Here is a 27,375-nt window from a genome sequence, read left to right on the forward strand (position 1 = left end):
TTCACAGGCTGTAGTATCCACATTTACTTGCTGTACTGCACAATATGCTCGGTGCTCAATCCCGACGGGTAAGTGGTACATCTTTCCGAAAACAATTCTATATGGGGACATTCCTATGGGAGTTTTATAGGCTGTCCGATATGCCTATAGAGCATCCTCTTACCTCACGCTCCAGTCTTTCCTAGACGGATTGACGGTTTTTTCCAGAATCTTCTTTATCTCTCGGTTAGAGATCTCGGCTTGACCGTTTGCTTGCGGATGGTAGGGGCTGGATAATCTGTGGTGCACACCGTACTTCTTCATCAAGGCTTCGATGGTGCGGTTACAGAAGTTGGTGCCTTGATCGGATATTATGGCTCTTGGTACTCCGAACCGACTGAAAATGTTACTTTTGAGGAACTTGGCAACCTCTCTTGCTTCACACATGCTCGTGGCCTTGGCTTCTACCCACTTGGAGAAGTAGTCAACTGCAACTAAGATATACAGGTTCCCATACGACGAGGGAAAAGGCCCCATGAAATCCATCCCCCATATATCGAACAACTCACAAACAATGATCAGGGCTTGTGGCATTTCTTCTCGTGTTGATATTCCACCAGTCAGTTGACAACGCTTACAAACTCTACAGAATTCGTAGGCATCTTTGTTGAGGGTTGGCCAATAAAATCCGCTATCCAGAATCTTTTTGGCCATCTTCTTGGGACCGAAGTGTCTTCCACATGCCAAAGAGTGGCAATGCGTCAATACGTCTCTCTGCTCCCAGTCAGGAACTCACCTTCTTATCACTTGATCTTCCCCTACCCTCCAGAGATATGGGTCGTCCCAAAAGTAGTATTTCGCTTCACTCTTGATCTTCATTCTTTGAGCTTTGGTGACGTTCGGCACTTCTGAAAGCTCTCCTGAAACTAAGTAGTTGGCTAGGTCCGCATACCATGGCTCCTGCCCTATTTTTTCCTTTCCTTTTTCTATCACATCCTGGCCAGTAAGCTTCATCACTTCTTCCCAGTCAATTTTTCTGGCGGCGAAAATCACTTCACACAAGTGTTCCTCAGGGAATCGATCTCGTACTTCCTCGCTGCTCCCATCTTTCACTATCCTGCTCAAATGATCCGCAACTTTGTTTTCGACCCCTTTCTTGTTTTCTACCTCCCAATCGAACTCTTGTAACAGGAATACCCATCGGATCAAACGGGGTTTGGATTCTTTCTTGGTAACCAGGTACTTAATGGCTGCATGGTCAGTATAAACGATGACCTTGGATCCCAACAAGTACTGTCGAAACTTCTCGAATAAATAAACCACGGCCAGCATCTCCTTCTCAGTGGTATCATAATTCCTTTCGGCTTGATTTAAAGTTTTAGACGCATAGAAAATTACATACCTTCTTCCCTCGATCTTCTGACCCAGCACAGCTCCCACTGCATAGTCGCTGGCGTCACACATGACTTCGAACGGATGATCCCAGTCAGGAGCCCGGATAATGGGTGCAGATATCAACCTCTCTTTGAGGAGGTTGAAAGCAGTCTTGCACTGTTCATCAAATATGAATTCAACTTCGTTTTGAAGAAGTCTGGTAAGGGGTTGGGCAATTTTGGCGAAGTCTTTAATAAATCGGCGATAAAACACCGCGTGCCCCAGAAAACCCCTTATTTCCTTCTGGTAAGTAGGGAACAGTAGTTTGGAAATGACGTCCACTTTGGCCTGATCCACCTGGATCCCTCTCTCTGACACCACGTGCCCTAGGACGATGCCCTCTGTGACCATGAAATGACACTTCTCAAAATTCAAGACTAGGCTCTTCGCTCGACACCTCTCCAAGACTACATCCAAATGACGAAGGCATGAGTCGAAAGAGTCTCCATAGACTAAGAAGTCATCCATGAATATTTCTATACACTCCTCAATTAGATCGGAAAATATGCTCATCATGCATCGCTGAAATGTTCCCGGAGCGTTGCAAAGTCCGAACGGCATGCGTCTGTACGCATAGGTTCCAAACGGGCAGGTGAAGGTGGTCTTATCCTGGTCTTCAGGGTTCACGTAGATTTGAAAATACCCGCTGTACCCATCCAAAAAATAAAAGTACTTTTTCCCAGCCAGTCGCTCCAACATCTGGTCGATGAACGGTAGAGGGAAGTGGTCTTTCCTGGTCGCGGCGTTCAGCTTGCGGTAATCTAAGCACATCCGCCAACCAGTGACTAGCCTTGTCGGTATCAGCTCATTCCTCTCATTTTGAACCACCTGAATCCCGGACTTCTTGGGAACCATGTGCACAGGGCTGACCCACTCGCTATCGGGCACCGAGTAGATAATCCCCAATGACAGCAACTTTAAGATTTCCTTCAATATTTCCTCCCGCATGTTGGGATTCACCTTTCTATGCGAATCTCGATGTGCCTTTGCCCCTTCTTCTAGCCTAATATGATGCATGCAGACGTCAGGGCTTATTCCCACCAAATCTGTAAGGCTCCATCCAATTGCTTTCTTGTTCCTGCCTAGGACAGTCAGTAGCCTTGCTTCTTGCTCCTTTGTCAGGCTGCTGCTTATGATCACTGGATATGAATTTTCCTCCCCGAGAAAGGCATACTTCAGGGTTGCTGGTAACTTCTTCAATTCAACTTGTGGGAGAAGTGTCTGCTGGTAGAGGGTTCCTTGCAGCATCCCCTTCCTTTTCTAATTCTCCCTCTAAAAATTCAGTTGTACTGACTGGTAGCTTAGCCCCTGCGGCTCCAATAAATTCTGATTTCTGGCAGAAGTCCTTAATAACTCCTTCTATCTCTTCATCAGTTAACCCTTGGCTACTGATTAGGTCACACCATGCAGCTGCCTCTACATCAGCCTGCCCATATACATCCAATGCTTGTAGCTTTTCCTGCAATAATTCAGTCTCAAAAAAATCTTGGACTAGGGGGTCAATTACATCCACATAGCATAGATTTTCAGAATCGATAGGCTTTTTCATTGCCTCATTGATATCAAAGGTAAACTTCTCTCCATGAAAATCAATGCAAATTGTCCCTTCATCCATATCTACAATCGTCTTGGCTGTTCCCAAAAACGGTCTCCCTAGCAAAATACCACTAGATTCTCTAGCTTCAGACTCACTCATCTTGATCACGTAAAAGTCAGCAGGATAAGTAAAATCATCTACTCTCACCAACACATTTTCTAATACACCCTCAGGACTTATGCATGATCTATCAGCCAGTTGGATCAACACCTTAGTGTTTGACAACGTTACTCCCTTCAGCCGATTATAGATTGAAAAAGGCATAACAATAATAGAAGCTCCCAGGTCACACATTGCATGCTCGACTTTTACATCTCCTATAGTTATAGGCAAAGTAAACATACCTAGATCGGCTCTCTTGGGTGGTAGCTTTTCTTGTACAATTGCTGACGCTATTCCTTCCACCATGATCTTCCCATCCTTCTGGGCTTTTCCGGTTATGAATTCTTTGATAAATTTTTCAAGCGGGGGTAGCTTCACGGCTTGGAGGAATGGTATGGTGATATCCAGCTTCCCAAAAATTGACATGTAATCCACTGGGTTTTCCTTTTTCCTCTTGGTCACGAACCGGTAAGGGAACGGTTTTTTTCCTTTCGCTTCTTCAGTCGGTCCTTCAACAGCCTTCCCGGAGTTTTCCTTGGGTACATTCTGGGCTGGAGCCTCCTTCGTGGGTTCCGTTTCCTCAGGAAGGTCTCTCCTGGGCAGTACACCTCTTGTTTCATTCTTTTCCAATGGTGCTTTATCCAAAAAGAATGGATCATGCATCTGAGGTAGAGGTCTGTTGAGCTCTCCCTCCGAGACGACATCCTTCAGTATATTCGTCCACCTAGGCTCTCCGTTAGACTTCTTCGGTTGGGGTCTTTCATAGGTTGTACCGGGCCGCAATGTGACCTTGCTCACGTTCGCCTTTTCAGGAACATGGACTGTAGATGGGAGTTTTCCTGAATTTCCCTTCATTTCACCCATTGAACTCGCCAGCTGAGCCATTTGTGTCAGGTGTTGTTTCGAGCAAAGGATGTATCCTACTGATTAGGATGAAAGTCCCAGCTAAGCCTGAACGTGGTATCAAAAATTCCTCAACCCACTTCTACTGACTAGTATAGTGGACGTAAGGGTCGAATCCCACAGAGATGATGCGTTTTGGTATCGTGGTGATATTCTGGAAGGTTTGGTTAGTTACCACGCTTTGGGTTGAGACTTAATCTAGGCTGGAATTTAAGATGGTACTCTACTGACTAAGAGGTGGGAGAGATGTTTGACAGGCGGCTGTGTACGTGAGAGTGGGGAACATGATTGTTTAAGAAACATATGGAAAGTACGAGTTTACTATAAAAGGCTAAACGGAATATCAGAGGAAAAAAAGGTAGTTAGGTGACTAGGCCTACAAATCTGAAAAGTAACAGCTGAAAAGTAAAGGACAAAAGTAAAAGTAGTTAAAAAGCAAAAGTGGTCCCAAAGTGGATGGAGATGTATTCTTCTTCAACAAGAATCAATTCAGATCAGCAAATCCAGACTTATTAACATAGAAACACGGATTAACAACTTCATGAACACAGATCTACAATTAAAACTTCAAATCAAAAGATCGAACACCGAAACTGCAACTAAACTTACTGGTGACATGCAAGGTGGCAGAAACTACGTAAACTAGGCCTTCACACTTAACCATTTCAGATCTAAAATCTAACAACAAACTGAACTCATAAACTCAGATCTATCAACTCGGAAATGAAAACATGCTCGCAACAACTGGAAATTACCGTAACAATTGGGTCTAAGCTATCTAGGCAGAAAAGAACGAAATCAAACAAGAACCGATGCAGAAAAACAACTTTGTATCATAAAATCGTTTGGATCGCAACTAAGACTTTAAAGTAAACAAATATTGAACGTGCAACAGATCCAACGTAAGAAAACAAAGTGCGATTAGCTAAGAAAGCAAGTAATGATTGTTTTGCCACTCCAAGCGATGAAACTGTTAACACTACGAAACACGCTGACTGGAACGAGAGGATAGGGAACTCCGGCGAACTGCTGAGCTTCAGGTGACCATGGTTGTGGCGAGGAACGAGAATATGAAGGGTAATGCTGAAGGATTGATCTACCGAAGAGAGATTTCTAACTAAGCGTAGGAGTTGATGAACTAATTGATGATGATTCTCTCTCCAAGTGGCTTCCTTTTATAGGGAGGCCTCCCTTGATTTTTAGGGTAGACTCTCTTCATTAAATGACTCTTTTGCCCCTTGTTTGCGGCATGCATCCTGGTTAGTATTGCACCCTACTGACGCCCTTTTCCCAGCTATCCTTCTTCTCCATCTCGAGCCTTTTTTGCATGCATCCTGGTTAGTATTGCACCCTACTGACGCCCTTTTCACCTGAATTATCCGAACATTCCCATACTGGCTAGAACACTTTCCCTGCACACTTTAGCATCTGTTTTGCAGATATATTCCAATTATGCACATTATACTGACCAGTAACCAAGGCCTAGAATACGACTTATCAAACTGCTCACACTTACCCCATGTTTGTCCTCAAGCGTTAAGAACAAACAAAAGAAGTAAGTCGAATTCTAGCCTGGTTACACCCCTGACCGACTCTATCCTAATCTAGACCCTAAACTATGACGCAAAGAAAAACACTAAAACAAAGACAAACACACATAAAAAACAAAAAAAAAACACTTAAACACATTAACGCATCAATCGGGCTATATTTTCAACCATCCCTCCCCTTGGGATCAGGTGCAATCCGGCCTTAGACAGCCTTGAATTTCCGCCGCCCCCCCTTTTCCTTCCCAGTCAGTACATCTGCTCGTCAAGATCACCCATACTCGTGGCCACACACTGGATTCGCTCAGTCACTTATTCCTCTCCAGGAATGTTAGGAATGTTTTCTCTCAATATGCTAAACCACGGATGCTTTGGACTCGGATTTCACGTGCAGATCCTGAAGGTCTTAAAGGCTTGTAACGGGGCTATTGGTTTGTAGTGTTTGGGGTGGTTGTCCCTAAGGCTTTAAGGTTCAAAAACTACCACTTTATTTCGATGTGGGGGAACTGTGTGCACTTGGGGCTCTTGGTTGTTGCTTCCTTCGGCCGGCGTTTCTGACTTTGACTTCCAACTGGTCAGTAGCTCCTTGTGGCTTTGCCACCCTTATTCCTTCTGAGTTTAACATTCTCCCACTTAGCCTATTATATAGTCTAAGTGTGAGAAGTTTTTAATAGAAGCATGTGTTTTCTTGTTTGTTTTTGTTAAGTGCTTCTGTGTTTTGTTTTTGTTAAGTGCTTCTGTGTTTTGTTGGGATCTATTATTACTTCCATGTTTCCCCCCTTCACTAGGATAGCTTGGGGACAAGCTTGAGTGAAGTGGGAGGAGGAGGGAGTAGTATAGTTTGTGCCTAAGTTTGATAGTTTTTTTTTAGGTTTAAGTGTTTATGTGTGTCGCATGAGCTAGTGAATATAATACGGCAAGATCCCCTTAGTAAGAGCAATTGATGATTGGATGCATGTCAACTTTGAGGCCTTTTTTCTTAATAAGCTGAAGTCGGTTTGAATGAAGTAAGGACGATAGAGGATGCCCTAGATAACCTAGTTGTGAAACCCCTCTATAAAAGTGAGTTATAAGCCTATACACTTCGAGCTAACTTGTATAAAAAGGGGATCGCCACTTGATGATTTGGGAGTAGAGTCAGAAGGAGAAAATAAAAAAAATAATAAGAAGAGGAGGAAATAAAAAAAATATAGGTTTTGTAGGTATAAGCTGGACGAATTCCAGGAAAAAGGAGGTATAAGCTGGACGAATTCCAGGAAAAAGGAGGTATAAGCTGGACGAAGTCCAGGGAAAATTAAAAAATATATCCTAAGGGCAAGGAGCAATAGTACCCTGACCCAAGAAATAAAAAGAGACGATAGGAAGGAGAAACTCTCATAACCCGATGCATCAGTGGTATAACTTGGACTTAAGAGTGATTCGATCCTAACACCCTTGGTGAGGAATTAGTGATCGAGTGAATCCAACAATTGGGGAGTCAAAGGGCTATCTTGACGAACTGACAGACCGATTAGGTAGAAGAGGAAAAGGGGAGAATTTGGAGACTGTAGACGAATTGGATAGACCTTAAGCTTGTGGGGACGGTTGCCTAAAAGTTGAAGCCAGTTCATGCCTTTGTGTTTTTTCTTCGTGTTTTTCTTTAAGTGTTTGTTTTCACTCTGTTAGTCTGTTAGTGTGACTAGGTCTAGGAGTTTGTGTTTTTGCTTTTGTAGAGTCGGTCTGAGGACAATCATGCATTGAAATTTGCCTTATTTATTTTTCTTGTCTTTATACTTGAGGACAAGTATGGTTAAAGTGTGAGCAGTTTGATAAGGCTAATTTCATGCATTGGTTAAAGGGTAAAATTCATTTGTTTGCGGGGTCTAACGCATATTTTAAGCCAGGTGTGTAGAAGGTTTTCGCCAGATCCAGGAAAGAAGAGGACAATTACATGGTCCAAGGAACTGGTGAATAAGTGAGCAATTTGGAGGAAAAAAGACTAGACGGAGGAGATAACGAAGCTGAAGGGTAGAATTGAGATTTCTACGAAGGCTTCTAGAAGATCAACTCCGCACCTATATAAGGATGAGAGCATGCAAAAAGAAGGAGATCGGAGAGTGGAGGACTTGTGACCAGATTGTGGCTCGTAGCTTACTCACTTTTACACACTTGGGGGAAATGTTCGGGAGATCATAGGGTAGTTTTCGGGTTATCTTGAATTTCAATTTCCGTCATGAATTTCAACGAGCTTCGTTGTTCGAAGCTCAGCTTCGTTTTCCGTTGAATTTCTGTTGGTTATTGAAGTTTCTGTTTCCGTATTTGAGTTACTGTTAATTTCGTGCATGGATGCAATAGGTTTTAAGTTTGTCGAGGTACTTTGATTTTTGCGTTGTTCTACTGAGTTTGCGCAGAATTGTTGAAGGCTTGTGTTGATCGGGATAGATCGGTTGAATCAGAAGTTATGGAGTTGAATTTGTTGATTGATGGGTTCGGAATGCTTGGATTCGGAGTGGAATAAGCATCTGACGTTTGGATCTGAAACAGGGTGATCGGAGTTGATGCCGGATTTAGGTGTTTTCATTTCATTCCGTCTAGCGTATGTAGATCTGTTTTATTTCCGGCTAATTGCAAGTTTCCGACGTCCACACTTTTACATTCTGTGTTGGTTAATCTTTTAGTTGTTATTTGCAACTTTAATACCGTACTTTCTGTTTGCGGAAAATAGTCTCCACCGTTTTCCTTATTTCTGTCTAGTCAAATCAGGAAGTTGATTGCTCAGTCTAAGAAGTTAGTTTAATGTCTCGCAGTTATGAGAAAGTTTAATGTCGGCATGATGTTTTCAGTTTCCTAGGTCCGGTGTTTACTTCGTTCCTAGGTCTAGTAGTAGTTACACCTCAACCCAAATTTGCGTGGCAGCAGTCGCTTTCTAATCAGAATCTTCTAAATGCTTTCTTACGCATCCATCTTCGTGGGATCGACCCCTTGCTTCTCTATACTAGTCTATAGTATAACGGGTTGAGGGATCTTTGAAACGCGAGAGTTGTGTGTCCAACGACCGAGTCTTCTATATTCCCTTGAGTTCCTAGACCGAGTGATCTAGTGGATTCATTGGACTTAGTAGCTCGACCTAGAACAGTAGAACGCAACACACTCTTAAGCTACCTTCACGAGGGCAGAGCTTCGACGGAAGACTATGTAGAGAGAGGGAGAGAGCTATGCAAATGCTATACTTGTGGTTTACAGTTTCAATTATTGTTTTGTTATTTCAATTTGAAGCGTTCAAAAAGAACAAAGTCGAGAATCAAGATGTAAAATAAAAATGATTCTAAGTGTTAGAGAAGGTGAATACACAGCCTCGTTTGAGAAATTATGCAACGAAAGTCATAATTCATCAAACGACTCCTCAATATTTACCACAATCAACAAAAAATGTCAACACAGTGTCAATGGTTGATGCTGTGTTGAAATTGTGTTGACATCAAAATCTTCAAATTTTACACTTTGTTGACATTGTATTAACGTTGTGTTGATACTGTGTTGAAAAGTTTAAAGTTTTACAATATATAAGTTTGCATTTTATCACTGCCATATATATATATAAATATTAACACTCAGTCAATACATCATCCATAGAATTGTATTTCACACATCATGCAGTTCATGTCCATCTATCTCACAATCACATAATTGCAATTACACTCGCATCATACTTTGCACTTCACAGTTTCATAATCATGTAATTTCAACCACATAAGCATAAAACTTTCGTCGTTCATGGAAGCAACATGTATGTTCTTCAAGTTAAATTCGTAGTTCGAACATGTAATAACAAATCTCAACATCAAGCAATACAAGTTCACATTCATACTTCAATATTCATCACATTCAACGCCACCATGCTACATGGTTAAGTTTTACTCTTCTTAAGCTCATAGTATATATACTCTTGTTAGGGTTTTTCTGGAAGGGGCTTTGAATGATATTGTAGAACAAAGTCTCAAGTTTGAACACCCCTTTCATCTTTGATGGTTTACCAAAATCCCTTGTGGTTTGCATCCCAATCTTTTGTCAGACTAAGGTTGAATGTTAAGGTATGCTTTACGAGTTCTTGTGTTGTTAGTTTTGTGGAGCCATTAGGTTATTGTTTGGGTGAAAGTAGGCATTGGGTTTCTTTCTTATTCTTTAACCTAAATCATATCACTTATCATCTCCTTCATCTTTTCCATCTTTTTATTGTTCTATTTCTTGTGTGGGTGATTGGGTATTTTTGCAAGAACAAATTTGGGCATCATTTGTTTTTTGAATACCTATGATTCACATTAATTTGTCACATTTTATTTTTTACCATTTCTGTAGAGTACTCCATATTCCACTAATTCATTTTCACTCATATTTTATTATGAAAGTAATATATAAAAGTAGGACTCGCATTTCACTAACTTTCTCAACTCACTTTCTATTACATTTCTTAAAATCCATGTCCGGTCAAAGTTTGACAAAATTTATGTTTCAGTCCATGTCACATCTATATTGCCACGTGAGATTAAATATCCCGTGTCGGTTCAACAATAGCAAGAAAGACTACATGTTGAAAATTCACATAATCCTTAATGTTCACTTCATGTTGGAAAAAACATCAAATTTCTCACCAAAGTTTATAGATTTACCGACGAATGCTCATATAAAGTAAAATAGTAGTACTATTGATAAAGTAAGATGGATGGAGAGAAAAATTAACTGCAGTATTGTTATTGTTAGTAGAGAATGAGTTTAACCTCATTAAAGAGAAAATAGTTACCTAAAATAAAAAATTTCTAGTTTTAAATGACGGACCAAAATAGAAATAGTTCTATTTTAAATGACATGAATAATACTCTCTCTTTCCTATTAAAAATGAAATGTTTTCCTTTGTTGGTTGTCCCATTAAAATTGAAACGTTTCATAAAATGGAAACAACATCTCTACTTATTCATCTCTCTTCGTTAATTCACAATATAACACTGCATAAAATTTCATGTCAGAAACCAAATGTTTCATATTTATTGTCACGGAGGGAGTATTAAATTAGTGGAATTTTTAATTAATGATCATTTCATGCATAAATATATTTTTAAATTTTACTCTCTATGTCCATCAATACAAGGCCAATTTTAATCGGGCTCGGGTTTTAAGAAATATAGTAGAAAATGTTAGTGAAAAGTGGGTCCTACATTTATATATTAGTTTTATATTGAAATGTGTGTGAAATAAAGTCGGTGGAATGTGTGGTCCATTACCAAAAGTAGTAAAAAAATAAATAGGACATTTGTTGGTAGACGGACGAAAATGGAAAAGTTAGACACTTATTGGTGGACGGAGTGAGTAATTTTTAAGTATTTGTAATTTAAATATTTTAATGAAGTGCTTTTGTTCTATATATTGTCTCTCTTTTTAACTTCAGGAGTACAAGAACGAATAATGTAATTTAAATGTTCTGGTGTGAGGAAATGGCGTATATTGTATGTTTGTATAAGTCTGTAAGAGTTATGGCCTGAGGCAGAAATAGAGGAGAATGATAACATGGCAGGTGTCTTGGCCCAGGAGAGGTGCACCATTGTAGATGCCCAAGACCATTAGCAATTTAAGGGCCCTTCTCAAGGGCCTATCTCCATTTCCTTCTGCCATGTCAGCATTTTCCCAATAGGGCATATCTCCCTACAATGCAAGGGCCTATTGATGCACTATTTTTTAGCACTGCAACTACTTGCAAGTATACAAGGCATGTGCAATATAGCTAAGGGTAAGCACAAGGATATCGAACACAGGGAATGCTATCACCGATTGTCTATCTAAGACTAGGCTTCTTCTACTATTTAGAGACACGATTGTGGTTGGATTGAATGCTTAAAAACATTAATAAACATAAAGCAAGTAAGCAATTGCAGATAATAACGCAGAGAAAAGACAAATGAGACAAGAGAATTCCAATGATGTGCTTTCACAGTTATGGTTTATACAAGTTCTAACTGCAACACCCTAGCACATTTCATGCTTTACCAGAACGTGTCACTCATACATGAAGCATTATCATCTACTTAAAAATAAAGCAAGCAATGAACAAAATGGATATTAAATAAATAGGAACTGTATAAACTAAAGTCGTTACTAACACATCCCTAGGATTCTAAAGATTTAGCTGCTCATAGACAAATAAACTAACCATATAGTTTGCAGGGAAAACATAGAAAACATAAAAATTATGAAGATAAACCCCCAATGGATGAATCTCGTAGTCTTGATATTACCTTGAATCCAAGCTTCAAACGCCAAGTATGGTGGAACAATGATGAACGATGGAAGGAACTCTCAAATATAATTCTCTAGTGTAATATGTAGCAAAAAGTTCCTTTGATGAAGCTTGAGGGGGTATATATAGCCTTTGGAGTCGTGCATCATAATATGGTAAATCTTATATCCAGTTAGGAAAGTCTAAGAGAGAAATTAGGTAAATTGATCCACGCTTTCCCAGTGGTCGCTACGGGGTCTTCCGGAACTCTCTAGATTCCAGTGAGCGGTCGTTGGACGTGTTCCTCTTTCAAGCACAAATTTCTGAGACGGGCCACTGCAGGGTCAGCGGGCAATGGGCGCCCGTGGCTGATGGGCATATCCCACTTCCCATCTCATTTCTAGATTTCATTTTTAATTGTTGGCATCAAATAAAATGAGAATGAAGGGGTAAATATAAATAATGGGGTACGGAGGTACATAGAGAGAGAGTTTAAAAATAGTTTTAAAAAAATTGATAGGGCCTATGATCGGCCCTATCACCGCAACGGTGGGCCGATCATTGCCCTATGGTGATCGGCCATGACCGTTCAATCGCCCCTTTAGGGGAGATGAGAGAGAGCCTATCATAGGCTCATTTTCTGCAATGGTGGCGGATCTCTCGGAGCCATGATTCTCCGGGCCTATCATTGCCCTGAGAGATTGGCTATCCATTGCCAATCATTGATTTATAATAAGTCATCGTCACCCCGTCCAACTAAAATAATCCAACAACTTAGTCCTTAATTGATAATCATATAATAATGAGTCATGACAACTGAACGATATCTAATTGTATAAAGTTGCATGTAATCGATGCACATCCTCCACCCAGTGACAAGTCGAGTGGGCACTAATTCGTTCTTGTCATTCTTAACTACCTGAATTCTGGACTTTTTAGGCACCATGTGAATCGGACTAACCCATTCACTGTTTGGTATGGAGTAAATGATGCCTAGGGAAAGCAGCTTCAAATTTTCCTTCAGAACTTGCTCCCTCATGTTTGGATTTAGCTTACGTTGCAGATCTCTATAGGTCTTAGCTCCTTATTCCAACCTGATGTGATGCATGCAAAGATCCGGACTGATCCCTTCTAGGTCTGAGAGAGTACATCCTATTACTTCTTGTTCCTTCTGATTACCTCCAGTAGATCTCTCTCCTGTTCCTCGGTCAAGTTGCTGTTGACGATGACCGGGAAAGTCTCATTTTCTTCCAGATAGGCATACTTGAGGCCTGGTGGGAGCATTTTCAGTTCCTTCTTGGCGGTACTTGTTTCCTGGGGCAAGGGATTTTTTTCTGTCGCATCCGTTATCATTCCTTTTCCAGACCCAGAAGAATTTTTCATGCTAGCCACATAGGCTGATCCCCTAAACCTAACTGTATCTGGATTTTTACAAAACTCCGAAATAGCTTTGGCTAGCTCCTCATCCGTTAATTCCTTAGTGTGCATTGCCTCACACCAACCAGCTGCCTCTCTGTCAATAGAGTGGCTTAACTATGAATTATCAATCTGCTCCTGCATTAACTTGGTCTCAAGGTATTCCTGGACCAGGGGTTTAATAACATCGATAGCATGCAAATTCTCTACATCTAATGGTTTCTTCATTGCTTCATCTATGCTAAATATATATTTCTCCCCATTACAGTCCAGACATATTGTTCCATCGAAGACATCGATAATGGTCTTAGCGGTACGCAGAAAAGGTCGTCCTAAAAGCACCCAGCTAGACTCGGCAGATTCATTATCACTCATTTTAATAATATGGAAATCGGTCGGATACAGTAAATCATGCACTTTGACTATAACATTTTCCAAAACTCCCTCTGGACAAATGCACGACCTATCCGCTAATTGGATCACCACTTTTGTATCCATCATTCCTACTCCTACCAACCTTTTGTATATGGCAAGCGGTAAAACATTTATCGATGCCCCTAAATCACACATAGCATGCTCAATTCTGACATCACCAATGGAAATGGGTAAGGTGAACATACCTGGGTCAGTGCATTTTGAAGGCATCCTGCGTTTCTGAATCACTGCTGACACGTTCTTGCCAATCAGGATCTTCCCACTAGGTCTTGTCTTTCCAGCTATGAATTCCTTGATGAATTTGCTGAAGACCGGCAATTTCAAGGCCTGCAAGAACGGTAGGTTTATCTCCAACTTTCCAAAGATATCCATGAAATCCACCGGTTCATCCTTCTTCTTCTTAGCCTCTCCTCGGTGCGGAAATGGTTTCAATTGTTTCCCCGCTCTTGTAGAACCTCCAACTGAAAACTCACCCGTTTCCTTACTCACTACTTCATTCTCCACTTCTGGCTATAGGTCTAGGAAAAATGGTTCAGCCACACTTGATAGCAGTTTCTCCAGGTCGCTTTCCCGAAGGTCTTCTCTTCTTACAACACTCTCTCTCTTCGAATTCTCATATTCAGGAACTGAGTTCTTCCCTTCATTGCCTTCTGTGGGAGGTGTCCCTTCATTTATCCTCACCACTGGACCGTCATAACCTCGTCCAGATCTTAAAGTGATCTGACTGATGTTAGCTCTGTCTGGTGCCCTTACTGAGGCAGAAATCTTTCCTTCGTTCCCTCGCATCTCGCTCAAGGAAGTCGCAATCTGGGACAATTGCTTGGCCAACATGTCCATTGCTTCCTTCTGCTCCAACTGAGCGTCTTGAAGCTTATGGACCACATCATTGTTAGATTGCAAGTTGTTCTGCATATGTTGTTACGAATTGACTAGATCATACACCATATCATCAATTTTCCTTGGCTTAGACGTGGGTTTGCTGGGATTCGGTCCCGAGCCCTGGCTCGGTCCACTTCCTTGGTTCTGGCGAAAGTTTCCCTGACCTCCTGAACTGTTATTGTACTGATTTCCTGGCCCTTGGTTCCCCTGGTAAGTAGGTTGGGAATTTTGATAATTTCCTGGGTAATTCCTTTGATGTGGTTGTACATAAGAGTTCCCCTAGTGGTTTTGATTCCTGTTTCCCCAATTCGAATGATCTCCCTTGTTCTAGTTGCTCCAGCTGTTCTGCCCCTCTTGATTTCTCCCAGACCAGGTAGTCTTCCTTTCTGGTTGATGTGTCAACAGGGCGTTCTGTTGTGGAGGTGGCTGGTTCGGATCGTTGTCAGACCATCTAAAATTGGGATGGTTTCTCCATGGTGCATCCCTCTGTCTCCCTTGATTCCAACTTCCATCTAGGTTCCAACTCCCCATTGCATTCACCTGGGCCTGGTAATCTCCCTCTTGAGGGCAATAGTATTGCTGGGGTGAAATTTCTACTGGACCTTGAGGCTTTTGTTTCTCCTGTGAGGCTGGTGGGTTAGTGTTCTCGATTGCATTCAAGAGTGCTTTCTCAAGCCTATCTATTCTCTCCTCGACTCTTTCGTCATCTTGCCCCCTCAGAGCATTTGCTGACCCTCTCCTCTTAATATTCCTTGGGCTGTCGTACGCCTTTTTGGCCTCTATCAGCTTTCCCAAGATCTCTCTTGTTTCACTTCCCTTTTTCTTCGTAAAATTTTCCCCGCTCGAGGAATTCATTAGATCATTTGACTCAAGGTTTGCTCCTTCATAAAACAGATAATAAATCTCTGCCTCGATCATTCTATGATTCAGGCAGGCATCTAACAATCCTTTAAACCGCGACCAATATTGACTCAGAGATTCATCATACTCCTGTTTACACTCTACGATTTCCTTCTTAAGAGCGTTTGTCTTGTTCGAAGGGAAAAAGTAATCCAGAAACTCCAACTTGAAATCTCTCCATGTCCGGATGGAATCCTGAGGTAGCCGCAGCAGCCATGTGTTAGCCTCTCCCTTGAGGGCAAATGGAATTGCACGTAGGCGATAATCCTCTTCTGTTGTGTCATTGGGCCTTTTTTGAATACTGCACAGCTTGCTAAACTCATTTAAAAACTCATATGGACACTCGTTCCTACGCTCGGAGAACGTCGGTAAAATGCCTAGTACATTTGTTTTAATATCGATGGCCCTCTGACGCAGATTCATAACTATAGCCTGGGCTGGCTCACCATCTAGATGGGCAGTGAGTGAACCGATCTCCGGATCTGGATCGACTACGTGTGCCATGTCTCTGATCCTCGCCTCCTCTATCTCTGTTTCTGAAGACGACGTGGGATCTTCCCTTCCTGACGAACTCCAATCCTCGTCACTTTCTGAACGAAACGGAAATGGATCTCCTGTAGATAATCCCGATCTGGTGGTGACCGTAGATGCTGTCTCTCTGACCTGCCAAGTAAACCGATCGTTCCTCCACCCAGATGAGTTACCCCATTGTCCAAACCGTGAGTCTCTGCTCATAAACTGAAAATAAAGAGAAAGAAAAACAAATTAAAACTATACACGCCAAATTCTCTTAACACAATCACAAACTACGCCATCCATCCCTGGCAACGGCGCCATTTGAAGAGTGAGGGAAGCTGTGTGTGCTTTTGTACTAGGTCAAGCTTCGCAAACCCAGAGAATCCGCTAGATCACGAGGTCTAGGAACTCCGAGGATCTCAGAAGTCTCGGTCGTCGGACACACAAATTCCTCCTTCAAAACCCCCAACCCTCTATACTATGAATTAGTACAGGGAAGTAGGGTCGATCCCACAAAGATGGATGCGTATGATGGCATTTAGGTGATTCTGGAAAGGTGATTGTCTGCTGCCACACAATTTTGGGTTGAGGAAAGCTAACTCTAGACTTAGGAACAAAATCTAACACTAGACCTAGGAAACTGAAAACATCATGCAGGCATGGAACATATTCGTAACTTCAATCCCTCAAACAATTTTCCTTGACCTAGTAAACTACTACCTAATTTAGTTAAACAGAAAAAACGCAAGCAGTGGGGACCATTTTCCTAAAACAGCAAAGTATGGATCAAAAGCTGCAGATAACAAACTATAAATTTAACTAATAACAAACTGCATCTCGTTACCTGATTTAAGCACGGACATGGAGAAAACAAAGTAAATAACTAGATTCAAATAGAACATACAGATTTGGACGTCGGAAACTGACGATTAATCGGAAACTAACAGATCTACTTCTACTAGACGTAGTAAGCAGAACACAGAAATGAAACATCAAACTCAAGCACAATCAGACAACTCTGCTTCAAATCCACATGTCGGACGCTTAATCCACTCCGGATCCAAGCAATTCGAACCCAACAACGACCAAAATCAACTTCATAAACTCCGATTCAACAAATCTGCTCAGTTCAACGACAATCCAACCCCGATTATACTCCAATTCAACAGATCAAGTGCGAAAAGCATCCATTCAAGTAAATATCTATAAACTCAGAAACAAACATCATCCATACTCAAAATCGACATCATCATAACGGAAAATAGAAATTGCATAGATAAGATCAATAGTAATTTGACAGTCAACAAGGTCGAGCTTCGAACAGCGAAGCTCGGTGAAAATTCGCAACAACAAACGAAATAAAAGCAAATAAATTGTATCTTCGCCCTTCGTGAGGACAGTGTTACGTAACAACCAACCGAAAGTAAACCCTGAATCCCCTTGCTTATTACTGAAAACCAAATGTGTAGAAGTGTGTATGAGCTGAGAGCCAAAAGACCGAGAGTGCCAAAAAAATTTCTCCTTCGAAATGCATGCTTTCTTCCTTATATAGATGTGAAGGTGATTTTCTAGAAGCCTTTGCAGGAAATCTCTATTCTGGCCTTCAGCTTCACGACCTCCTCCGTCTGGTTATTTTTCTTCAAATTGCTCACTTTATCGCCATATTTCCTTCGCCTTGCAATTATCTTCCTCTTTTCATTGGCCTGGCGATTTCTACTACACACCTGGCTTAAAAAGATGTGTTAGACCCCGTAAATGCATGAAAATAATCCCCTAACTTGTGCATGAAATTAGCCTTATCAACTAACTTAAACAAGTATTGATTTTTTTTCCACGAACGGACAAAATCAGAATACATTTCATTTGTTAGTTACAACTAAAAAATTATAGTGACGTGATCACAAAGTCCCAAAAATCAGATGTTGTTATCCATCTCATTTTAGTGTAGTTAGATTTTGTTGCAGGTGGGAAAAATAAGTCAGATATGGTTACCCATATAATTTTAATGTAGTAGATTTTATCACCGGTGCGAAAAATCCAATAACTATTTAAGTTCACAATATTATACTTCCTCTGTTATGTTCCATTAAAAATGAAACGTTTTACTTTTAGATTGTCCCATTGAAAATGAAATGTTTCCTAAAATGGAAACATTTCTATCTCTACTTTTTCATTTCTTTTACATTACTATCTTTTCATTAACTTACAAAACAACACTATGCCAATTCTCAAATGTTGCATATTTAATGGGACAGAGGGAGTATGTCAATTTAAAGTTCATGGGTAAAAACAAATTTTTGAAAAGTTTTGTGATATAAGACGGCAATATCCCATTATTAAAAAATAGTATCTCCGTCTAGCTAATCCTCGCGCGGATCAGAATCATTACCCTTTAACTCTTGGGGCTCTCGGGAATTATGTCAAGCAATCAATGTATTGCACCACGTTACAGCTACAGGAAAAATACAGTGGCAGCACAAATGCACCGAACCACTGTAGCTGCATCTTAGCCTTAGATATCGTCACAACATCCAATCAATACAAACTTATCCTAAAAGTAAAAAAATTAAATAGTGCTAATAAATCCAAAGTAGAGATAGAGGCTTTCTAACAAAGCAGACAACATAGTTAGCTTATAGTATTTAGGGGATGTAAGAGAAGCAACAAATTAAACAATGAAGCACACCGTTAATTTTCGAATTAGTCATCTACAGCTATACATTCTTAAGTAAACCCTCGCATACAAAACAAAGACGACAACATATCAAACGACCTAAAACTTGGCATGTCACATTCAACTTGGCAACAGAGTTACACACTGTCATGCGATGCTTCCAAGACACCCCATCTCAGGTAACTGCTACACTGTCATCTCCTCCAACCAGGCTGAACCACGTTGTCTGAAATGTGACAAATTAATATTAAAGACAAAGTAAATAAAAATTTTGCATTAAAGGGGTATATACTACATACTGTAATTGAATGAACAATTTTGAACTTGTTCTATCATATAATCTTCTCTACAATCAATCATATGCATTGTCAATCCCAATGTGACACCAAAAGTAAAATCTCAGCCTAGCTAACACTACATTTAATCAATCCAAACCAACCCAAATGAAAAAAAAATCTCACTTCCACTAACCTAATGGTATTAGCTTTTTACCGGTTAACCGCCGGTTCATGAACCGGAACCAGGACCGGCAACGGCAGTTTCGCGGTTCAGGCGGGCCTGTTCAGGTTCATGAACCGTGAACCGGCAGTTCGTCAGTTCAAACCGGCGGTTCAATGTGTCCAACGACGGATTCCGGCTAGGGGCGTAGGGTTGCAGGTGAGGGTGGCAGAAAAACCAGCGGCTTCTGACGAAAACCGCCGGTTTATGACAAAAACTGCCAGTTTTCGTCAGAAACCGCCGGTTTCATTCTCTCCTCATTCTCTCTAATTGCGTAAGTTGTTTACTACTTACTACTTACTACTATATTTGTTGTTGTGTTCTTAATTTACCATTTATTCCATACTCCATATTCCATCCATACTACTTTCATTTATCACTATGTCTTCTTCTCGTGGTGGACCGGGACGTGGTGATCGGGGCAAAGGAATTGCCTAAGATCAAAGTAGTCGTCCCTCAAAATCAAGGCGACCTAGTCGTCGAGAAGTTATGGAAGAGGTTTCCCGAGTGGCGGCTGAACGCCTGCAAGTAAGTTCTAAAAAATTAAATTATTTTTAAAATTCATAATTTCATAAAATTGGGTTTTTTAATTTTTTTTTTGTGTTCCTTATTAAACTTCAACTTATATTATATTTATAGATAGAAGAAAATCATAGGATGGCCATGCTACTTGCTGAAATGCATCAAGGTGGGGGCGGGGGCGGTGGTTCCCAACAAAATGACGAGTACGACGTGTCTATATCGTCGGACTCAGACAACAATGATGATAGATCTCATTCTCGTATTCCTTCTAGCACCGGAAGAAATGAGGAGATGCCTCCTCCCCTCCACCCACTAACACTACAAAAGCTTTGAAATCTGATATTTTTGTTAAACACTACAAGAAGGTCCCGGTGGTGATTCCAAGTCCTCATGATCCGCACTCTCAAGAAGAGACATCGATGTTTCATGCGTATTGTAACTATTGTGATAAAGTCTACAAATTTGCGAGTGGTGGGGGATATGACACCCTCCGTCGTCATTTGGTGACAAAGCATCCGATAGAATGTGGCACTACCTCTACACAAACCCAATTAAACTTCCAACCCGGTGGCTCAGGTTCGTCAGGTACGCCTCTTTTTAAATATGATAAAAAAAATTTATAACGTTATGACTAGATGGAATGCAATGAAGCATTTTCCTTTTAATGTTTATGATGACAAAAAATTTGAGATTACTATGCAAAGTGGTTTAAATATAGCTATAAAAAGAATAGGTCGAATGACCGTTCAACGATCTACCGTTAGACAATGTTTAGATAAAAAGGTTGAATTATCACGTTATTTAGTTAACTTGGGCCACAAAGTGAACATTTGCTCATATGTATGGACTGATTGTTTTAACCGACATTCATACATGGGCATTACAGTTCACTTTATGGACAATAGTTGGACTTTGAACAAACTTTTAATTGGTTTTAGAGAATTTGAAACACCACACACTGCACCTGACATTGATTCTTTAATTATTCAAGTTTTGAATGAGTTTCAATTATGCAATAAGATATTTTCTATTAGTTTTGATAATGCAACTGCCAACACCGCAAGTATTAGTGATTTGATTGCGGCTTGTGCTCCGGTTATTGGAGGTAAGTATTTTCATCAAAGATGCATATGTCATATTTTAAATTTATGTGTACAAGATGCGCTTGAATTATGACAAAAGCATGTTAGTCCTATTAGAACTGCAGTTAGATTAATCCATCAAAAGCCAGCTATTGGCAAAGCTTGGAATAAATATTGCCATCAAAAGAATGTAAGATATACGAATTTTACTATGGATGTGTCTCATAGATGGAATTCGATATATGATTGTCTGAATTCTACTTTGACACATAAAGATTCTTTATGTGATTTTTATAGAACATATCCCGTTCATAATTTATATCTTTCGCATAGTTGTTGGGAACATAGTGTGGCTTTATTTAAATTGTTTAAATATTTCAAAAATGTTACTATTGAATTGTCGGGTGTTTATTATTGCACTGTTGTTCGTGTTTTAGAGCATTGCATGTATATATCATTTGGTTTTAAAACTGCAATGAAAAATGCTTCCTCCTCACCTGAATTGATGTGTGTTTTATATTATATGATTGAAAAATGCCTTAAGTATTTCAGTGAGATTCCAACGGTGTTTTTGATTGCAAAGGTCTTGGATCCAAAATAGAAATTAGCCGGTACCTCCAAAATTTTAGATTTTTATTATAACAATTTGAGTTCTATTGATCTTGGTCCACTTCAAGCAATCCAATCGAATACCAGTGACGAATTTGGAGTAGACCTCTCCGAAACATTTCAAATAAACCTCCCGAACCGGTCAATTATCCAACAAACCTTCGAGTTTAATTTGCGTGCTCTCTACACCGAATATGAAACCAAGTATAACAATACCCACCAAGTCAGAAGACCCCCCCTCCTCCACAACATAACTACGGCTTCGCATTTCAAGCCGATTATGATGACCCCGACGTGCAATCCCAATTAGCCGACCTATACAGCTACAGCACCGGCGGAAGGTCCTCAAGTATGGTAAGTGAATTAGATTTATATTTCGATTCACTCATTTCCTTTGGTGATGAAGGTCCTACTCCTCCCGCCCAAATCGACGTCCTCGATTGGTGGGGAACCCACGAGAAAGATTTTCTCATACTTGCATCAATGGCCAAGGAGATTTTTTCTGTTCCGGCTTTCACTGTCGCCGTCGAGTCCGCTTTTAGTGTTGGCTCGCGTGTGTTGGATGAATCAAGAAGTAAGCTCTCCGCGAAAAATATGGAAGCAGTGATGTTACTTGATGATTGGGCCAAAGCTGACGTTAGAGAACAAGAAAATGATTGGGATGATCGTCAGGAGTGATCATAAGATGAATTCACCGGGGATGAATCGTAGGCCAACCGTCAACCGCCGCCGGCCAAGCCAAATAGGTAAGTAAGGTAAGAGAACTATGTGGGCTTTGATTCCCTAATGCAAATGAGCATTGGGGATACGTAGGCACCTCAACTTAAATTTTAAATTTAAGTTGAGCTCAAGTCCTTTATCCTTTATTTCTTTTTTTTCCATTGATTCCTACTTTAAAAATATGCAATTACAATTAAATAATTGTATTTGTATATACTCTAGTTGATGGATTAGATTTCTCTATAAGGCTAAATCCAGGAAACTTTTGACAATTCTACTATAATTGTTGATTGTTAGACTAAACTCAACATTTAAAGTTGAATTGCTAAAGGTGTCCTCAATTTAGTTATGTAGAAAGATCTCTTTCGCCAATTAAAAATATATATACTTATAAGTTTTTTTTATAAGAACTTATAAGTCTTTTTTGTAATTTGTAATTAGTTTCGTTGTTGACTAGTAGTCTCGTTTGTATTTAAATTTTTGTTTAAGAATTCAAGACATCAAGATTTTTGTGATTTGTAATTGTTGTAACGTGTAATCTCAATATAATTGCAACTTTCATCGTGATTTTTTGAATTTTATTTACGCACATTTCATACATAAATAAATAAAAAAATGCAAAAAAAAAAATTGGACGAACCGCTTGACCAGAACCGGAACCGGCGATTCAGGCCGAAAACCGACAGTTTTTTGAACCTGAACCGGAACCGCCGGGACCCTTGGCGGGCCGGTTCCGGTTCATGGGAAACATGAACCGTGAACCGCCGGTTCATGAACCGGAACCGGCGGTTCCTGAACCGTGTGCAAGCCTAGACCAACCTAACCTAATCACCAATAGAATAGTGATATGTGTCAAGAGATGAGTTAAAAGTGAAGGTTTTGACCGATTTAGGCCAACCAACTCAGCATCTGGGTCATGAGGTTAAATCTATTTTTGTTTTTTTACTTCTTTTTTGTCTTTTAATCATGACCAGTTGGACATTGTTGTGCATAAACTTAGTTAAGGCTCGTAATGACGACTATAAATTTAAAGGCATATGTCCATGTGAAAGCAGAAACCATAATGAATAATTGAATATAGAAGTAAATCTACGGTTGGTATCCTAATTCTTAACACAAGTTAAAAAGAAAAAACGAATGGAGATATAGGAAGAAGCAATAGAGTGCTTACCATCTCTAGAGACTGTTAATGATTTGTTAACTTTGCTTCCCTTGCCATTAGCTTGCAAAGGCTTCTGTATCCTAGGTAACAATGAGCTCAGTTTGCCATTGGTAGAGGCTGGTAACGAATGCCTACGAGCATTTCCATAATCTATTGCTTCTCCAGCTAATTTAGCAGCAGCTCCTTGAGCTCTAAGCTTGGCCTTGGCAGATTTCGTGGCTGCCATATAACTCGGTAAGTTTGGGGAATTCTGTGAGATATTTTCAGGATAATCAGGCTTAGCTGGAAGGGACATCCTCTTCCTAATCTTGTGATTTTCCTTGCAATTCTGTTCTTCCTTGCAGCTTGATTCATCATCCAAAGAAGGTATACTCTCCATCTTCACATCATTTTCCAAAGAAGGGGTCTTAGTCTCAGCAACTGGATAGTTATTTTGTTCCACGTCAATTGGCTCATCCTTTGTCGTTTTTGCAGGGGCTTTAAATAAATCTGCAGAATCTGTTTGGTCAGCTAGAATATCTATATCCCCTGGGTTTTCAGGAGAAACTACCATTTCCTGCTCAGAAATATCGGGAGTAGCAAACGCTACTATCTCCACACTATGAAGAGGCTGTGGTTTCTCAGTTTCTGGACCAGGTTTCTCAGGAGCTGTTACTGCAGACGCTGAAACCTTTCTCAAGTTGCGTTTAACCCTCTCAAGTTCACTTTGGTTTTGTTCTTGCGCCACCTCTGTTTGACTGCTGACTTTCCTCAAGACGCGTTTGGGCTTATCAATTTCAGAAGAGGCTACACAACCATTTTCCCCATGCATCATGGTTGAAACCTTTCGGATAGTCTTCTTCAGTTTTATATGTTCAGCCTCCGGCTTTCTCTGAGGCTTTGTTCTCATAGTCTTCTTGGTGCGTACAGATGGTTCCCAAAAGCGGGATAATGACCAGCGTCCAAGCCAGCTCCTAGCTGAATTGGGTTCAACCAGATCATATTGAAGACTCGAGGGCATAGCAGTAGGTGATGTTGCAAGAAGCTGAACAAGCAATAAAGTACAGCTATAAGCATTTAAGTATTTCCAAATTCCAAGGAATGAGAAGTCTACAGTTTTAGGTTTGATCGGGTATCATGTAAAAAGTAAAAGATAGTGGCAAAACCTTCCGGATAAATGGGTGACTTGCTAGCATTTCTGACCCAAGAAATGACCCCGAGTGTGCATCGACAGTTACCTAATAAGCAGCATTAAAATGATCAGAGGCAATGCGAGGAAGCATTGAGGATGAAGTCTGTTGTACGACAATGTGCTTGATTACCGCGCAAGAATCACAGACCACAGTATTAAATTTAAGCAAAAGACAGTGACATGGTTAAGACTTGAGATATACAGCTGCACCATTCCAGCAAAGACAGCAGAGTTCTACTAGGGACTGATAAACGTAAAGCTAAATCCTGATAACTATGTCAACCTTAATAAGAAATGAACCGAGCGACGCTGATACAAAATGTTGATATTTTCAATTGCAAATGAACTAAAGCAGAAAAAATAAAGAAGCAAGACTAGTAGATTAATTAGTAGTTCGTCAAATAAGGGTTACCTGAAGCTCTACTTTCCCCACTTCAGGTATAGCATCCGAAAGCCAAACGCTTCTTCCACGAGCCAGTGCCTGGAACTTAACAATTGCCTGCATGGAACGCAAAGTAGAAATAGCCTGCCTTCTAACCAGATGTCCGCGAATAAGAGCGTGTAGCCTTATGATGCCCTTCAGAGCCCAAAAAGCACGACGAGCCTGCCATTGAAATACGACCAGATCATGTAAAGTAATTTATGAGGCATGTACAAATGTATAGTAACTAGCACAGGAATATGAACAGATTCGCGATAAACAAGGTGCAAAGCTCGGGAATAGGCAGAAATGTACTTATATTTTCAGGTAACATTCTAATGTTAGAGGGATTCAGTAAGAATTTGTATCATCACACCAGTAGCCAAAACTTGAAGGCAGTATCAAAATATGTGATACTACACACTGAGAGTTGCATAACTAAGTAGAATGCTTGACAAGATTAACTTACGATCAAATAAGGGCTAGTTGACAAAGTTATTTAAATACATATATTCTGAAATCTCAGCAATCAGCAATCACGCATAATGAAATTTTAGTCTACCAGACCAATGTCAACAGAAAGAACCTCTCTAAATGAAGAAGATACAGCTTTTAACCAGGAAGCAATTTATATACACAATGCTTGAAATTTTACCAAGTAGCCCCTAAAGACTGCTTGAGTTTTTGTTGCAGCTTGTTCTTGCCTCCTCATATCCTCATCACTGACTGGAGCAAACTCATAACGCTTTGGTGAATCGATTCCTTGATCCTCACAAGCTGCATCAACAGCATCACATCGAGATCCAGATGTTCCTTTGTCGAGTTCCAAGTTCTCTACACCACTCTTGGTAAATTGATAAGATATAAAAGAGGAATCCCTAACTGGATCCTCGACTGGGGTCTTAACCACAGCCTTTTTATTAGGTGTCACATTCTTCACACAAAATAGCAACCATAATCAGTACAATTGATCTTCATGCCACACTGATGAATGAGATACCGAAAGATAAATCAGAGATCTTAACAGCTGAACCAACAAATTTATTACTTTGTAATAGTTTGACTTAGAATGCTTCTTCCCAAAGAGCACCGTCTTGATCCACTTTCCTGCCGACTTCCCCATTGCAGCTCACCGCTAGATGCAATGCCAACTCAAATGAACTCCTCCATTTCTCCCAAAAAGAAAACTGCCTGAAAATTTGAGAACGTTGATTTTGATAACTAAACACGACCTAGTCTCATATTCCCCATCAGAAAATTTGCGTGCAGAAGGGCGGAAGCCTTCTAAATTAAGAAAAACAAAAAAGGTAAATTAAGATTCCAATTTCAAAAGAACATAACCCAAATATCAATTCATTCGTAGCTGCAAAATATGCAGAGACCAGGTGGAAAACAAGATTTATTGAGAAAGTGCATATTCAAAATTCAAATACAAAATTCGCACTGGTTTTTCTATACAATTCCTAAAAATATGAAAGCAAAAAGGAGATAAATAGAACCATATTTGCAAATACAACAGTACCAGCTACAGTGAGCAAAGAGCTAGTAAGCAATTTATAACTAAGATAATCCGGCAAGATTCGAATCAAAACACACATAAAATAGCTGCGCCGAAAAGAAATGCATGTCCAGAAAATTACATGAACAAATGGAACAATGTGGTTCGGACCTAAGCTTCCTTGTATCTGAACATAAAAGACTTCTCTTTAACTCAACATTCTGGACCTACATATGTCTTCGAAAACCCACAAACACAAATCTCAAAGAAACAGAGACCTAATTCACGAATAAAAACTAAAAATCCTGAAAAAAATGGAGAAATCAGAAGCAAGTAGTTGATTGAGAGGAAGTAAAAACCATGGAGATAAACACGCCAGTCGAACCTATTAAGTTGGTCCATTACCATGGGAAAATCGGGTTTATGGGGGTGTTTACACTAAAGATTACGTAAATGTACCCATTTTGTTATCTATTCCATAAATGGGAAAAACGCCAACCACATTGGCGTGTGTTTAAGTAAAAACGCCAATACTAATGGCGTGTTTTAAGGTAAAAACGCCAACGAAGTTGGCGTTTTCTACTTGTGTCGTATTTTGGGGCGTATTCTCTCCGATTGCAATTACGATAAAACACGCCAACTTGGTTGGCGTGTATAAATAAAAAAACGCCTTTGTAATTGGCGTGTTATCGTTGTTGAAACGACGAACATATTGGCGTTTTCCTAAAAGACGCCAACATGATTGGCGTATTTACTAAATATTAGAAACGCCAACCTGAGTGGCGTGTTTACTCAGGGTGATATATCAGGCGTTCCTCCCCCAAATCGCGAAAATCTCACCATACACACCCTTCGCGATTTCTCCAGCGGCGCGCATCCTCTCCGCGATTTCGGCCTACATTCATCAATCGGTGCTATTCTCCCCCAAATTCATCTATTTTATTCGGTTAGTATGCTTACCTTTTACATTATTAGAGTAATTGGTGGATAGCTAGGGTTTGTAATGGGTTGTGAATTGAGTAGAAATATTATGCATTTTAGATTGGTTGAATGATATTATTGTTGA

The 27,375-nt window shown here is 40.2% G+C and overlaps 1 protein-coding gene across 5 annotated transcripts; it reads right to left on the reverse strand.

The window, feature by feature from the left end:
* Positions 1-18,593: 18,593 nt before the first annotated feature.
* Positions 18,594-26,680, reverse strand: LOC121757290 (protein IQ-DOMAIN 31-like). Of its 5 annotated transcripts, none has more exons than XM_042152830.1 (6): positions 25,860-26,680; positions 25,467-25,745; positions 24,803-24,994; positions 24,365-24,436; positions 23,229-24,243; positions 18,594-18,852 (listed from the first exon to the last, which is right to left on the reverse strand). In XM_042152830.1, the coding sequence occupies exons 1-6, from the start codon at positions 25,932-25,934 to the stop codon at positions 18,821-18,823; spliced, it is 1,665 nt and encodes a 554-aa protein (XP_042008764.1). In that variant the 5' UTR covers positions 25,935-26,680; the 3' UTR covers positions 18,594-18,820. The 5 variants fall into 5 exon arrangements, with proteins under 5 accessions (XP_042008764.1, XP_042008763.1, XP_042008762.1 ...); XM_042152829.1 differs by lacking the exon at positions 18,594-18,852 and having other exon boundaries at positions 23,104-24,243; positions 25,860-26,002; positions 26,481-26,680; XM_042152828.1 differs by lacking the exon at positions 18,594-18,852 and having other exon boundaries at positions 23,104-24,243; positions 25,860-26,002; positions 26,452-26,680.
* Positions 26,681-27,375: the final 695 nt, after the last annotated feature.

This window comes from Salvia splendens, chromosome 12 (genome assembly GCF_004379255.2).
Source record: "Salvia splendens isolate huo1 chromosome 12, SspV2, whole genome shotgun sequence".
Taxonomy (NCBI): Eukaryota; Viridiplantae; Streptophyta; class Magnoliopsida; order Lamiales; family Lamiaceae; genus Salvia; species Salvia splendens.

Coding starts and splice junctions, on each gene's coding strand:
- LOC121757290 (XM_042152829.1), bottom strand. CDS start 25,934: ATGGGGAAGTCGGCAGGAAAGTGGATCAAGACGGTGCTCTTTGGGAAG. Junction 25,746..25,859: donor CTAAGTCAAACTATTACAAA/GTAATAAATTTG, acceptor TTTTGTGTGAAG/AATGTGACACCTAATAAAAA. Junction 24,995..25,466: donor CAGTCTTTAGGGGCTACTTG/GTAAAATTTCAA, acceptor TTTCAATGGCAG/GCTCGTCGTGCTTTTTGGGC.